Here is a 12,911-nt window from a genome sequence, read left to right on the forward strand (position 1 = left end):
TCCTCTCATTGACTTTCAAAGGAGCATCGCAGCCTTACACTGCCATGCAACCAGCCAGCTTTACAGAGCAGGGAAACAAGGGAGAGGAGTCTCTGCCCTGCAGTCCAGATCTCCTGGAGTAAGGCGACACTAAAAGCCCTCCCATTACACCTTATCTCAGTTCCCTGCTGCAACGGAGCGGGTTAAAGCACCAGTTGTGCTCTCAGGGCAGTGCTTTCAGCTTCTTCCCACAGTCTCAGCCTTGGCGCCTAGATTTAAGGAGCTTTGCAGAGCTGCAAACATGGGACCGCAGAGTCAGTGCTGTATCAACAGCAGGAAACACGGATAGTTCCTGCTAAAGCCCCTTGGCTGGAGGCCAGATCACCGGCCAACCCATACGGGAATGTCCGGTTACATGACTCGTGTACGGATGGTCGGCCCAAATCCTACAGCATGTCAGCATTTTATCCTCCTTCCTTCCTCTGCCCCCCTGTTCCTTGTCAGGAACAATTTATTTCATCAATAGGATCAATTATTGATGTTGGTTTGCACATAAATCACCTTGTTGCTTCGGAAATCTCTGGATTAGCTACTCCGAAGAACAGAGATAGGTGACCTGAGAGATTAGTGACAACCTGGGAGAATCGCCCACAGAAGAATTTTAGTTAGGTGCTATGACTTTTAGGAATGGGCTGCAGATACTCCCGCACCTCTTCTAATTCTAACTAAGCCATCTTCTCAGACTAGCTCAGCCCACACACATTTCCAGATTAACCCAAGTTATGCAGCTGCTTACAGCACTCAGACCAGCCTGAGCATCTTAACACATGCACAGTGCCACAGCAATGACTTCAGGAGTCATCTTGTTCTTGGGTATCAGTGCTAGTAGTAAGGAATCCAGTCTGCGTTTGACAGCAAGAATGTGGCACTTAGAAATAATGACACATTTTAAAAGGTGTTTTCATATCTTGCACTGGGAACTGAGTGAATACTGAGTGCTCCTGTTGGGTATACATCAGTAACCAATGCAATGTCTGCTCCCTCATGTGATCCTAGTTTCTGAGAAAAAAGGAGCAAGGGAGCTTCACAAACCATAAGGACTTGTCATTTGTTGTTTAAAGCTTACATGAGACAAAGAATAGAGTTTAGTCCCGAGTGTCACAGCCTGTGAGGTGGTAGGGAGGTTAGCTACACCTTGCCAGTGACTCTGGGTGCAACCCTTGCAGTGTCAGACCTCTGATCCACTGTGGAACATCGCAGTCGTCTTTCACCAGTGTCAGGACACCAGGTCCAGTTAGGCTTAGCATTTGCCTTCTCCCTTCAGGACTCTACAGCATGCAGGATATAGAATAACTTTCTTTAAATTAAAACTTTAATTATTTTAAAAATAGATATTATTCACAGAGAAAACCAAAACTCTTCAACAAAACAGCCTCTACATGACCAAAGACCATCCTATCTCAGTGCTTACGAACATAATACTAACCTAAGCAAGCCTGAATTTTTCACTAAGGCATCTGTCACTTAGTTTCCTCAGATCACTTTCTGGACAAGTGCCCCCTCTATCTAAGGCAATATATACTTTCCACACTCTTTTTTTCTTCCTTCTCTTCCCTGACTCATGAGCATGTTCTTGTTTATCACTGCCCCTCAACAAGCCTTAAATGCTTGCGGAGAGAGATTTTGTTCCTTTTTTCATTTGTAATACTTTATAGCACCATAACAAGGCATACCTAGCCATCCATTCAGTAAACACCTCAAAATCTGTAAAATACAGAATGACTATAAATGAGTTCAAAGCAACTCCACACAATATTTAAAAATGTCCAGAATCTTGACTGAAGCCATCACAGAATACTAGTCAATGTCCTCACTGTTTTCATTTAGACGGACCAAGATATTAATAGTGTTAATACAAAATCAAAGCATTTGCAAATGAAGGAACCCTTCTAGAAATTAGGTCTAATGTTCTTGTGGAAACAGTGAAAAAACCTCTACAGTTACATATGAGTCTTACCAGTTAGGTGCCCCTTTACACACTTATTTGCATCAGTAAAAGTCCAAATAACATCCAAGTGCACTGTATGTTCCCTCCTCAATGGCAGAACGTAACTTGCATTGAATGCAACATACCTGAGCTTCATTTGTGTGCCCAGCCCTTAGAAATGGAAGACATGAGCCTTCATGCTCACAAGTAATTTATGCCAGTGACTCTCAACCACTTGTTTAAATTTTTATGTTATAGTAGAAATGTCACAGTTTCTGCGACCTGCAGCAGTTTCACATATCTAACTTGGGATATAGTATATGTGAATCTGCTTTTTTCTTTAGAAGTCCTCCATGGAGCTCTCATGGCTGAAAAATACTGATTTAGTAAATTCTTTATCTATTTGTTGGGTCACGCTGACTTGTTTCTTTATACTCCCCCTTTCTTTCTAGTTCCACAAATTTTTACTTCTGATCTAATTAAGAATGCTTTCAATTATTCACCAGTTTTGTTTCTTTTATTGTGCTTAGTGAATCTAACTGAAAGAGGTGATATTATTTGGTTACAGTCAAGAAAAAAAATACTTCAAAAAGGAAGCTTTGTATAAAAATGCATCAAAATGAAATCTTCCAGCTCTGAAGCTGCTTCTGTACTTCTGGTTTGTTTCAGAGAACATTCCTAAAGGTTTCCAAGACTTTTCAAAATCTCCTATGAGGCTTGAAGTATTAATCTTTAAAATTAAAGCTGCTAGAGCTGAATTTCCAGACTTCTAATAATTTCTGGGTGTTTTTGTATTGGGAGAAAGGATAATCTTGTGGTTAAGGAACTGGAGGAAGAAAAAAAAATCCTCAGTCAGTTCCCAGTATCATCACCAACTTCCTGTATGAACTTTGACAACACAGACTGACTTTTTTTCTGTTTATCAGAATAAACATAAACATGAGAATATAAATAAAAAATGGGAATAGCAGTATTTCTAGGTGATGTTGTAGTGAGAAGGCATAATGAGTACAAGGTGCCTGTACAAGACCCAGAAACTGAAAATACCCCTCATATTGACTAAGTCCACTAGGCACATGGTGGCCAAAGGCTTCAAAAGACACTGTGTGTAACAGACTATTTGAGATAGTACCATCTAGGCTAGAGATCCTGTGGACTGCTCTGTTTGGGTGAACAGTGGAAAAGATCAGAAACTCACTCCTCTAAGTAGCACGTTTTGGAGAGAAAAACTGACACAAAATGTACATCCATACTTCAGCAAAGGGTCATCTAAGGCATCTTGGAGATGGCCCTTACAGTGCTGGCAATGAAGAATAGGTGCTAGTACAAGCTATCCCAGCCTTCCCAGTGCCTGCCTGTGAGGGCAGCTGGCCATTGCTGAATTGTGCTAAGTGACACCTTTACTGCCCTTGGAACTGGAATGAGACAGCTAACGAGACCAACTCTGGCTTAACTTCAGCTGTCTATGAGTCAGACATCTACGCAGCGCCACAAACAACTGTCTCAGGTAGACTGAATGAACCACACTTTGGAGACTCCAAGCTGAATAGCGGTAATGCGGTCCAAAGCCTTGCTCATATACTTACTCATCAACCTGTGTTTGTACCTTTATTCGAAACACAGTGTCTGCAAAAGGACAGCCCTGCCAAGAGTATGGAGCTGTCCTGAGTCTCTTTAGTCAACTTTTCTGGGGTTTCCCACAGCAAAGTCAGATGTCCTTCTACGTTTCATCACTAGGTTTTCCTTTATTTTTCAAAACGCCCCTTTAAAATGAGATGGAATCTAATTTGGTCTTAAGTTTTCTATTCAAACCTGTAATTAATTTGTATAGTAATATATTCTACTCCTGCTACATGAACTATCTAATCATTAGATGGAAATACAGGAATATTTCCTAAACCGGTTTTACTTTAAAGATGTACACTCAGGGCACATTACAGTTAAAATACTGTCTGTGTCTGTAAATTCATATTTACATATAACCCTATGCTGTACTTAATATTACATGCCCCAGTAGCCCCCCCCCCACAGAGCAACTACCTCTTACTCTGTTTTGAAGAACGTCCAGCATGATGGGAGAGTCATCCTAAGCAGAGTTCCCAGGCACTAACATAATAATAGGATGTGTGGGTGGCTGGAGCTGGAAGGGGTAAAGATCTGCACTGCTTACTTGCCACATTTAGGTGAGCTCTTCTAATTCAATTTGTGACCTCAGAAAAAAACTGAATTGTATTGTGTTCGCATTTAAATAAACCACAAATGTTAAGATTAAATATAACCTAAAGAATCATACCTTTTGCTTAACTGTCAATGCCTGCCTACATAAAACCTGCCTACATAAAGCAAATCGGTTTTAAAGTCCCTGCAAACACTAGGCTTAAATTATTTGCAAGACCTATAAAGAGGCAACAGAAAACATAAACAGCCTTAATTGTTTAAAATGTATGTTCCCTCTAATTAAATTAGAAACATTTGTCTTGGGATTTTGGAAGTGGATATAATCTACCCACATTGTGCCTAAATCAGTTTGCATCTAGCTTCCAATATTCTGAAATAAAATTCTTGCTTTCTGAAAATAATTAAGTATGCCACATGAGGTACTTCATCCAGCTGAACAGACAGAAAATCCCTTGCTGAAAGTAACAGCAAAGATGAGCAATCCTGTGATTTGCAGGATTCAGAGAAGTGTGTGAGACACAGGTTTTGGGGTTTCACCTTCTGAACACTCAAAATAAAAAAAAAAAAATTAAAAAAAGTATTTTCAAAATGAGGAATTTGACACAAACACCTTTCATTAAAGCATTAAAAAACCAAACCAAAACAAACAAACAAACAAAAAACCCCACGCAAACCCCAAAAACCAGCGGTTATTAAGACGAAATACGTGCAGATCCTGAAAGTCAAGTTCCCGTTATTTCCCTGGGGACCACTAAACCCATCCCTGCGAGCGCACACGGACCGCGGGAACGGGACTCCTCCAGCGAACCTCAGACACTCCGATAGTAAACGGGACACAACCAGAGGGAGCGCGGAAGAAAGCCCTGCCGAGAGGACACCGGGGCGCAGCACCGCACCCGCACATGCCCGACGAGGCTCAGCGATGTACTCACTGGTGCTGTCAAAGGGAATCTGCCTGCAGCGGGCGGCGGGCCAGGCGCAGTAGTACACCGCTCCTCCTTCCACGATGTCCGGCTGCGTGGTGTTGGCTTTGGGAGCTCCCACCAGGACACTGACCCTGCCAAATACACCGGGAAGACACCGGGGCCTTCAGGACCGACGGGTGGCGGCCTCGGCGCGGCGGGCCAGCGGCTGTCACCCCGGCGACCGGCCCGAGGGCGCCTGCCCGCCGCCTCCCCCAAAGCCTCCCCCAAGCCCGCCGGCGGAGTCTCCCCGGCCCCGGCCCGGCGGGAGGGGGGCCCGGCGGCGCTGGCTCGGGCGCGGCCCCGGCCCCCGCCACCCCCCGGGGCTTAGGGGAGCGGCCCGGCCGGCGGCGGCACTCACGTGCTGGGGTCTGGGATGTAGAAATCCACCGAGTACCCGAAGTAGCTGCCCGGGGGCCCGCTGTACACCGTCAGCTTCTCCTCGTCCAGGTTGAAGGCCACCAGCGCCGGCGCCCAGAGCAGCGCTGACAGGAGGAGCAGCGGGCACGGCCGCTGCCGGCGGCGGGCACGGCCGGCCCTGTGGCTGAGGCGCAGCATCCTCGCCCCCTCGGCGGCCGGCTCCCGCTGGCAGAGCAGAGCGCAGCGGAGCCGTGCGGCGGCCGTGCGGTGCCGCGGCGGTCTGGCTGCCGCCGTGGGCTGGCGGCGGGGCGGGGGGCTGGCGGGGGAGGCTCAGCCCCGCTCACCCCGTGCCGCCGCCGAGGGGCCGGCCGCGCTCGGGCGCCCCCTGGCGGCCCGCGCCGGGCGCCCGCGGCAGGCAGCGCAGCGCGGCGTCCCGGGGCTGCGGGCGGACGCCCGGAGAGGTGCGGAGCCGTGGTCAGGCCCCGCCGGGAGCGCGGTGGCTCGGCGGGGAAGCGGCATGTGAGCCCGAGGGACCCCCTCCCGCCGCCGGGTAGGGCGGGGCGCCGGTGGTCGGTCCGCAGCCGCCTCGCCCGCGCCTCCCTCAGCGCTGAGGAGGGAGCGGTGCCGCCGTCGCCGGCGGAGGTGTCGCGCCTCGGCCCAGGCTCCTCCGGCGTTGTTTGCGAGCGAGGACAGTGCTCGCAGCGCTGTGGCTGCGGCGCGGCCGTCGGGGACCCAGGGCGGCCCTCGTCCCCAAGCGCGGGGAGTGAGGCCGGGGCCGGGACCCGGGGAGACGTTTGCCCATCCGGGCTGGACGCGGTGCTCGGGGTGGTTCACCGCACTAAGCAGGCTGGGCTTGGGGAAACCGACGTGTCTGGCTGGGAAATTCACCGGCGAGGCTGGGAGAACTGCACGCTAAGGAGGACACCCCCTCACCTCCGCCCAGCAGAGCTACCCGAGGGCTGCGTTTGGAGAGTCGTATTGACAAGGAAAAATGACAGGGCTGAGGGTGGTGGATTCCACTGGAATTTCTCTTGACTTTGGGCATTGCCAAGAGTTTAAACCGAAGAGTCTGATACTTGAAAATCCCTTTTAGGAAGCTAAAGTGCGTGGGGTAAAACAAACCCCAGACCTTCATCAGATTGTTATGTGACTGCCAGCATGGCTATTGTTAAAAAAAAAAAAAAAAAAAAAAAACAAAAAAAACCCAAACAAAACCACCCTGGCAACCAAAAACCCCTTCTAACCACAGGAAAGATGTAAACCCAGCCACATGTTTCAGAGCACATTAGGAAATGCATTCCTCTGCAAGTTCTTCTGGTAGTGCTTGCCTGGCTACAGAAAGTTTCAATACGCTGAAGGGGGGACGTTACACTGGTATGGAGGAAAGCATTGCTATAGGCTTCACCACAGCTCCATGCAGGAGCAGGTGTCATCCCTCTTTCCCCACAGAAATAACCCAATCTGCTTTCTTGCATGTGGCATCGAATGGAGCTTTTAGAAAGCTCCTCTTATAATTTCCTCATAAAAGTAATTAAAAACAATGAGGCAGTTAAAATGGAACCGTTGTGCAATAGATAAAAATGTCATTTAATTGCATATTTAGTTCACATGCTTTCTTATAGTTAGCATTATCAATATTCTCTGGTCAGTTAAAGCATGTATTTAATCCCGTAGAGTGCTCTGGTATTAATTATCGACTAAGCCTCAATTTGCAAACTGCAACAGACACACCCCACCCACCCACCCCCCCTATATATTTGGCACTTAGAGCAGAACAACCTGTGAAAATTATATGGGTTTCTAGTCTTTTTTTTCTGTGGAAGAAAACCAAAAGGACCAGACATTAATGCCTCACATATCACAAGTCTGACAGGAAATAAAAGGTGAATTTCCATAGAGTCAGAATCTCTCCCATCTTGTTCATCAGGGAGGAAAGGACAGAAAGGTTCACTTGGCAGAGGCTCTCAGATGAGCTGGCCAAGTCCCATTAAGGACAGTTAGTTACCCTCTGTAGTCTAAAAATATGGGAAGTAAACCAGAAGCCAGGCCTCAAACAACCAGGCAGGATGAAGGAAAAAGAAACAGGAATAAGAGTTCTTCTACCACACTAAGCCTCAGCTAAATTTCTCTGGAGGACAGATGTTTTAATCCAGACTAACGCTTATATATAGATCTCACATCAGCTGGGCTTCTAATTTTTTTTTTTTTCTATGAGATAGAACAGAAATTGTATCTCACAGTGGACTAGAAAAAGGCTGTTTATTCTACCAGATTCAAGCTGTGTTGCAGTGCAAGCTTTGGTGTGAGATACTCTAGTATAAGCCAAGACAGACACCGGAATCCAGGAGAAAGACCAAGAAAAGTGAATTTTCACCTTCCAAGACATCAGTGCATGTCTGGCTAAAGACATTTATCTTAAACGTGCAAAACCAGCTAAAGCAAATACCTATCAAGCCTGAGTGTCTTAGGAAAACTAAGTTTCAGACTTGCCAGACAGTCCAGAACAAAGCAGATTCTCTTAATCAATTATCTATATACTTTTGAGTAGCACTACTGCTGCTGAACAAGTCTTTTAGCATCAGGCTCACACAGCAGGATGGAATACTCGTGTTCTAAGTAAAGTGAGTCAGATAAGATGAATTAAGAATCTTTTCAAATTGTTGTCCTTGGCAAAGGAATTGTTTTTTCTGAAAAAGAAATCTTGTAAAAGGGTAAGATACCCTGCTCTCTGTTCTGCAATAAGGAATGGTCATGGGAATTTCAGAAGTTAGGTTTTTGAACAAGTCCTGAAGAAACTCGTTTGGTAGCTGGGGGTGGGACGGGGCTACAGCAGTGGCCCCTGTGAGAAGCTGTCACCAGGAGCGTCCCCATGTTGCACAGAGCCAGTTCCAGCTGGCTCCAGGATGGACCTGCCACTGGCCAAAGCTGAGCCTGTCAGCAATGCTGGTGGTGTCTCTGTGATAGCATGTTTAAGAAAGGGTAAAAAATGCTGCATGGTGGCTGCGAGAGAGGAGTGAGAGTATGTGAGAGGGACAACCCTGCAGGCACTCAGGTCAGTGAAGGAGGAGGGGGAGGAGGTGCTCGAGGCTCCAGAGCAGAGATTCCCCTGCAGCCCATGAGGAAGACCATGGTGAGGCAGGCTGTCCCCCTGCAGCCCATGGAGGTTAACGGTGGAGCAGATACCCACCTGCATCCCATGGAGGACCCCACGCTGGAGCAGGTGGATAACAGAAGCAGGCTGTGACCCCGTGGGAAGCCCACATTGGTTTCCCCCCCACACCACATACCTCATTTTCGACCAAATCTGCTTGTTTTCCTGCATGATGATCATTATAGAATCATACTGTTACTTACACATGAAAATCACTTTTTAAAAATAATTGTGAATGCGACATTAAGCCCTGCTGGCAGTGGCACAGGCTCTGCAATCACAGGTAAGATGCAATAAATTATCTTTTCATTTGGTCCGTCTGTCCCCACCCCCCCCCCCGCCCCGAGGTGTGTGCAACTCAAAACCTGACATTTCTAAACCCATGGTCCCTTTTCATCATCTTCAAGAGGCAGTAAACAAGTCTGATGAAAACTAAACTTAAAACAATACATCATGACTCGAGGAAAAGATTTTATTTTAGGGCTAACAAGTTGATAATAAATAAAGGAATATAATAATGTAATAACAGATGTTCTCATGCACTTAACACATACAATAACGCTGGCTTACACTGTTGTTTGGACAAATTGAGAAGAGGTATTTGGCAATATTATAAGTTTGACTAGTTTAAAGAGTATAGAACAAGATATTCTTTCCACTGTTTTTACATTTCTTTTATACAAATTCAAATAAATATTAATACATCTATTTTTCCTCAGATTTTCTGTCACTTTTAACATGCCCGATAACTAAGCCACAGTAATATACAACTGCCAAGAAAGAGTATTTATGAATTATACTTATTAGTATTCCTAAAAATGTATCATATTTATGTCACATTGTGCAAGCTCTTTAGGAAAAAATTAGATTTTAGGAAAAAATTGCAGAAAATTTAAACTCATCAAAACATATCCAGTAAAAAGGCCAGTCTAGTCCACACATTATGGTACTGTAATGTAAGCCAATATAATTTAAATAATAAAACATGCCTATATGATTCAGAGGAAGCTGAATATGTTTTATGTTTTAAAGATCCGACTTCTAATATGCAGATTCTGCAATATGAGACATTTTTCAAATCTCCATGAAATGGCAAAATAACGTTAAAACTTTATAGGTAGGCTTTTTTTTTTTTTTTTAAGAGAACTCACATTAACAGTACTACAGTGGCCAAAAAAGACAAACTATTATAATAGAAATCAATCTGATTAAAAAATTAAATATTCCAATTAACACTGAAAAAGTGTTTGTAATCATTATTTACAATTCATCAATGATACCAGTGTATAACTCCACACAGTCAAAGTCTGCTGCTGGCCAAGCAACACCACTTCTTGTATCCCCAGTCAGGCGTTCGACAGCTGTACGTGGTTCATGCCCAACAGATCAGTTTAAGGAAGGAGATCGATCTGTGGTCCAGAGCAGTTCTATGTACGGCCATTTGGTTTGCAAGCAGCGTTTTACAGGGGTGTCGTCGGTCTGTAGCATTGGTTCTTCAAAACCCATAATGACTGCTGTGCCTTCCACATACATCACCTGCCAGCAGAAAACTAATTAAGTCAGCCTACGTTCGTTTAAAACATCTGAGATGATTATTGCCACATAAGAGGACTTCTTCTGTTGCTTTTTTTTCCTGCAAAAATCAAATCCATGAAGTTTTGTATACTTTTTATTTAAAAAAATTAAATGAGGTATGAAATCTAAAAAACTTAATCTCTTAGAATCAAGTGCCTGAAAATCCTGATCAGGCCATAGTCATTTGACTGTTTACTTCAACAGACAGTAAAGGCCAAAACTGAGGGAAAAAAAAGGTCTAGGAAATGGAATGCAAAAATTTTGTGACAATGGATCTCCTCCTACTACTACTGTTGCAGCTGCAAAGTTTGATGTTATTTTATCAGGACTTAGCTTTATGGAATTAATTTTCCATAAAACAGAGTTTCTGTTGCAAGTCAGCTCTATTCATAAAACAACATTTAAAATGCTACAGGCAGAGTCCTCTGAAAAGAAAAAATTGTTTACATTTTCTCAATCATGTATATGTTCACGAGTAAAGATAAATGCATCTTTGAATGCTTTTGCCTGTATTTTGGGGTATGAACCTACTGGAGATTTCACAGGAGTAATTTTAACGGCTTAACTCCAATCTACTCTGAAGACTGAGTATATACATTTTCTCAAAGAGTCTTTTTACTTGTAGTAATTTTTGTTCCCTGTGCCTGTTAATGCCTTACACTCTTCGGCCTTAAACACTAACTCAGGAACTAACTTAGCAGCAGTCATGGTGTGTCACATACCCCTCCTTCCAAGAAAGCTGGAGATGACACAGGTCATTTTTGTCCCCCACTGAGCGGTTCCAAAAAATACCGATTTTTGATGCAAGTCTGGACTACTAAAATATTCCACAAAAAATTCCAAACATCTCAGTTCAGCTGTAGAGCTACTTACAGACGGTGCAGTTCGTCTGTGTTACATCTCTGTTGGCCTTTACAGTTCAGATCTCGTGCATATCCGTGAGAAGCGGGAAGTGCTCCATTCAAAATGCATTGCTTAAGAGATGCGGTCTAGCCCACCAGTACACTATACTAGCTAAAACAGATCAGGAGCACAAAGCAGTTTCCAATTCAAAATATATCCTTTTGGAAGCAAATTATCAAAATAATAGTTTCATAACAAGTCTGTTTCAAGTTAAAGTATTTTGCCTGTAATTATGGTCAGTTTTGCACACTGATTGTTATTAGGGCTAGATTTCTGTTTCTTAGATCTTACCTTTTCGTTATAGTTAGATTGCTTCAGTCCATTGTAATGGTAAACAGCGAATGACTCTGAAACCCTAGAGTCCTAGCAGAAATCAGACAGTTAATTTCATGTGACACACACATTGTGCCTTGACAGTCTCCTCTCTTTCCAACTAGACAGATGCATTTAAACAGGAAGACTCAAGGAAATTGTAAAAAAGTACACTTTCTTTCAGGTGACATCACCTTGAAGATTTTGTTCATTTAACCTTTCTCATCAGAAATAAAAAAAGGAGGTCAGTAAATTAATGGGCAATGCCCCCAAGAGCTAGTCATCATTTTCTGTGCTCATCTCGACACTTTGAACTACAGCTTCAGCACTGACCATGTAGAAACTGTCCTAATTTTTAGTCAGACACTTTATGTAGCAGCGACATGTGTGCGTATTTATGACTGTTTGGATGCTATGAAGTTAAATATTTACTAAGGACCAGATCCAACCTCCAACTCCCCATTTGAGAGCTAAAAAGTAGTTGAGGCCCAACGCCTGCTAACTGTGAACTTGTGAAGACGCCTGTTCAGCAGAGGCACTGCAGTTGTCAACCTTTACCATTCCAGGTGTTTAAATGCTTTAGTCCTAGAAGGACTGAAAAGCTTTGCGTTTCTGCATTCATTGAATCAGGAAACACAAATCAGGTGTAATATCATCTCCTTTATGCCTACTGGACCAGGCTCCAAACAGAAGCTTATCTCTTTTTTAAGTACATGGGGGTAAAGGCTGGAATTAGAAGAAATCTGCTCAGGTTGCAGTACATCCTTCAGATTACAAAAAGCCCTCGTTCATTTTTCTTCTCTTAAATGATTCAAACCCCCTGTCTCTGTATGAGTCTCTCACAGCAACCCAGGCTATTCAGTGGAAAGGGTGGTGAAAAGGGAGCGAGAACTCCGCTTACAGAAGTTGCTTTGCAGAGATAAACAAAATTAAGCTTTGCTGGGAAGGAAAGAGGACTCTTTTCCCTGAGGAAGGTATGCTCACCCTAAAGGAAAAGAAGTGCTGCCTTCCCGTTCCTGTCCCATGGATGTTAAGAATTTTGTGCAGTAATTGTTTCCCAAAGAAAGGGCTACTGGGGAATTCAGGAATCCCCCTCTCCAGGTGACTGCCCTAAGCACTGAAGAGTCAGGCTTGCTCTCGCAGGCTAAATGAGCTTTGAATACTTTTCTTCTAAGCCAACCGCTTTGAAAAGGAACGCTGAGATACCTTTCTGCTTTTGAGATGGAGTTTAGTACCTTCTAGGAGAGTAAGAATGGGGTTCTGAATATCCTCAGCAAAGAAGGAATTGAATCTGGATCTCCTGAGTGGTAGCTACATAGTCAAATATTGTATAAAGGGGAAGATCCAACAATTCCAACCCAACACTGGCATCTGCTGTTTCCTCACAGTATTTCACAGACAGACATTCATCTTCATTTCTGCAGACTTTAACCTTCAGAAAGAATTTTGAATGAGGTGTCACTACGGGTAAGGGCACCTGCTATCTGATCCACAGAGCACAGAT

General features: G+C 44.4%; 2 protein-coding genes across 3 annotated transcripts in view; both read right to left on the reverse strand.

The window, feature by feature from the left end:
• Positions 1-5,664, reverse strand: part of ITGA8 (integrin subunit alpha 8) — a 111,804-nt gene extending 106,140 nt beyond the window's left edge. The window contains exons 1-2 of the mRNA XM_086466502.1: positions 5,468-5,664; positions 5,077-5,201 (exon numbers count right to left, since the gene is read on the reverse strand). Of these exons, the coding sequence (XP_086322628.1) occupies positions 5,077-5,201; positions 5,468-5,664 (322 nt within the window). The remainder of the gene's footprint in view (positions 1-5,076; positions 5,202-5,467) is intronic.
• A 3,411-nt stretch (positions 5,665-9,075) lies between these two features.
• MINDY3 (MINDY lysine 48 deubiquitinase 3) overlaps positions 9,076-12,911 on the reverse strand; it is a 62,987-nt gene continuing 59,151 nt past the window's right edge. For both annotated transcript variants that reach the window (XM_086467140.1, XM_086467141.1), the window contains exons 14-15: positions 11,387-11,458; positions 9,076-10,153 (exon numbers count right to left, since the gene is read on the reverse strand). In XM_086467140.1, the coding sequence (XP_086323266.1) occupies positions 10,004-10,153; positions 11,387-11,458 (222 nt within the window). In that variant the 3' untranslated portion in view covers positions 9,076-10,003. The remainder of the gene's footprint in view (positions 10,154-11,386; positions 11,459-12,911) is intronic.

This window comes from Leptosomus discolor, chromosome 6, assembly GCF_034619465.1.
Source record: "Leptosomus discolor isolate bLepDis1 chromosome 6, bLepDis1.hap2, whole genome shotgun sequence".
NCBI classification, from domain to species: Eukaryota; Metazoa; Chordata; class Aves; order Leptosomiformes; family Leptosomidae; genus Leptosomus; species Leptosomus discolor.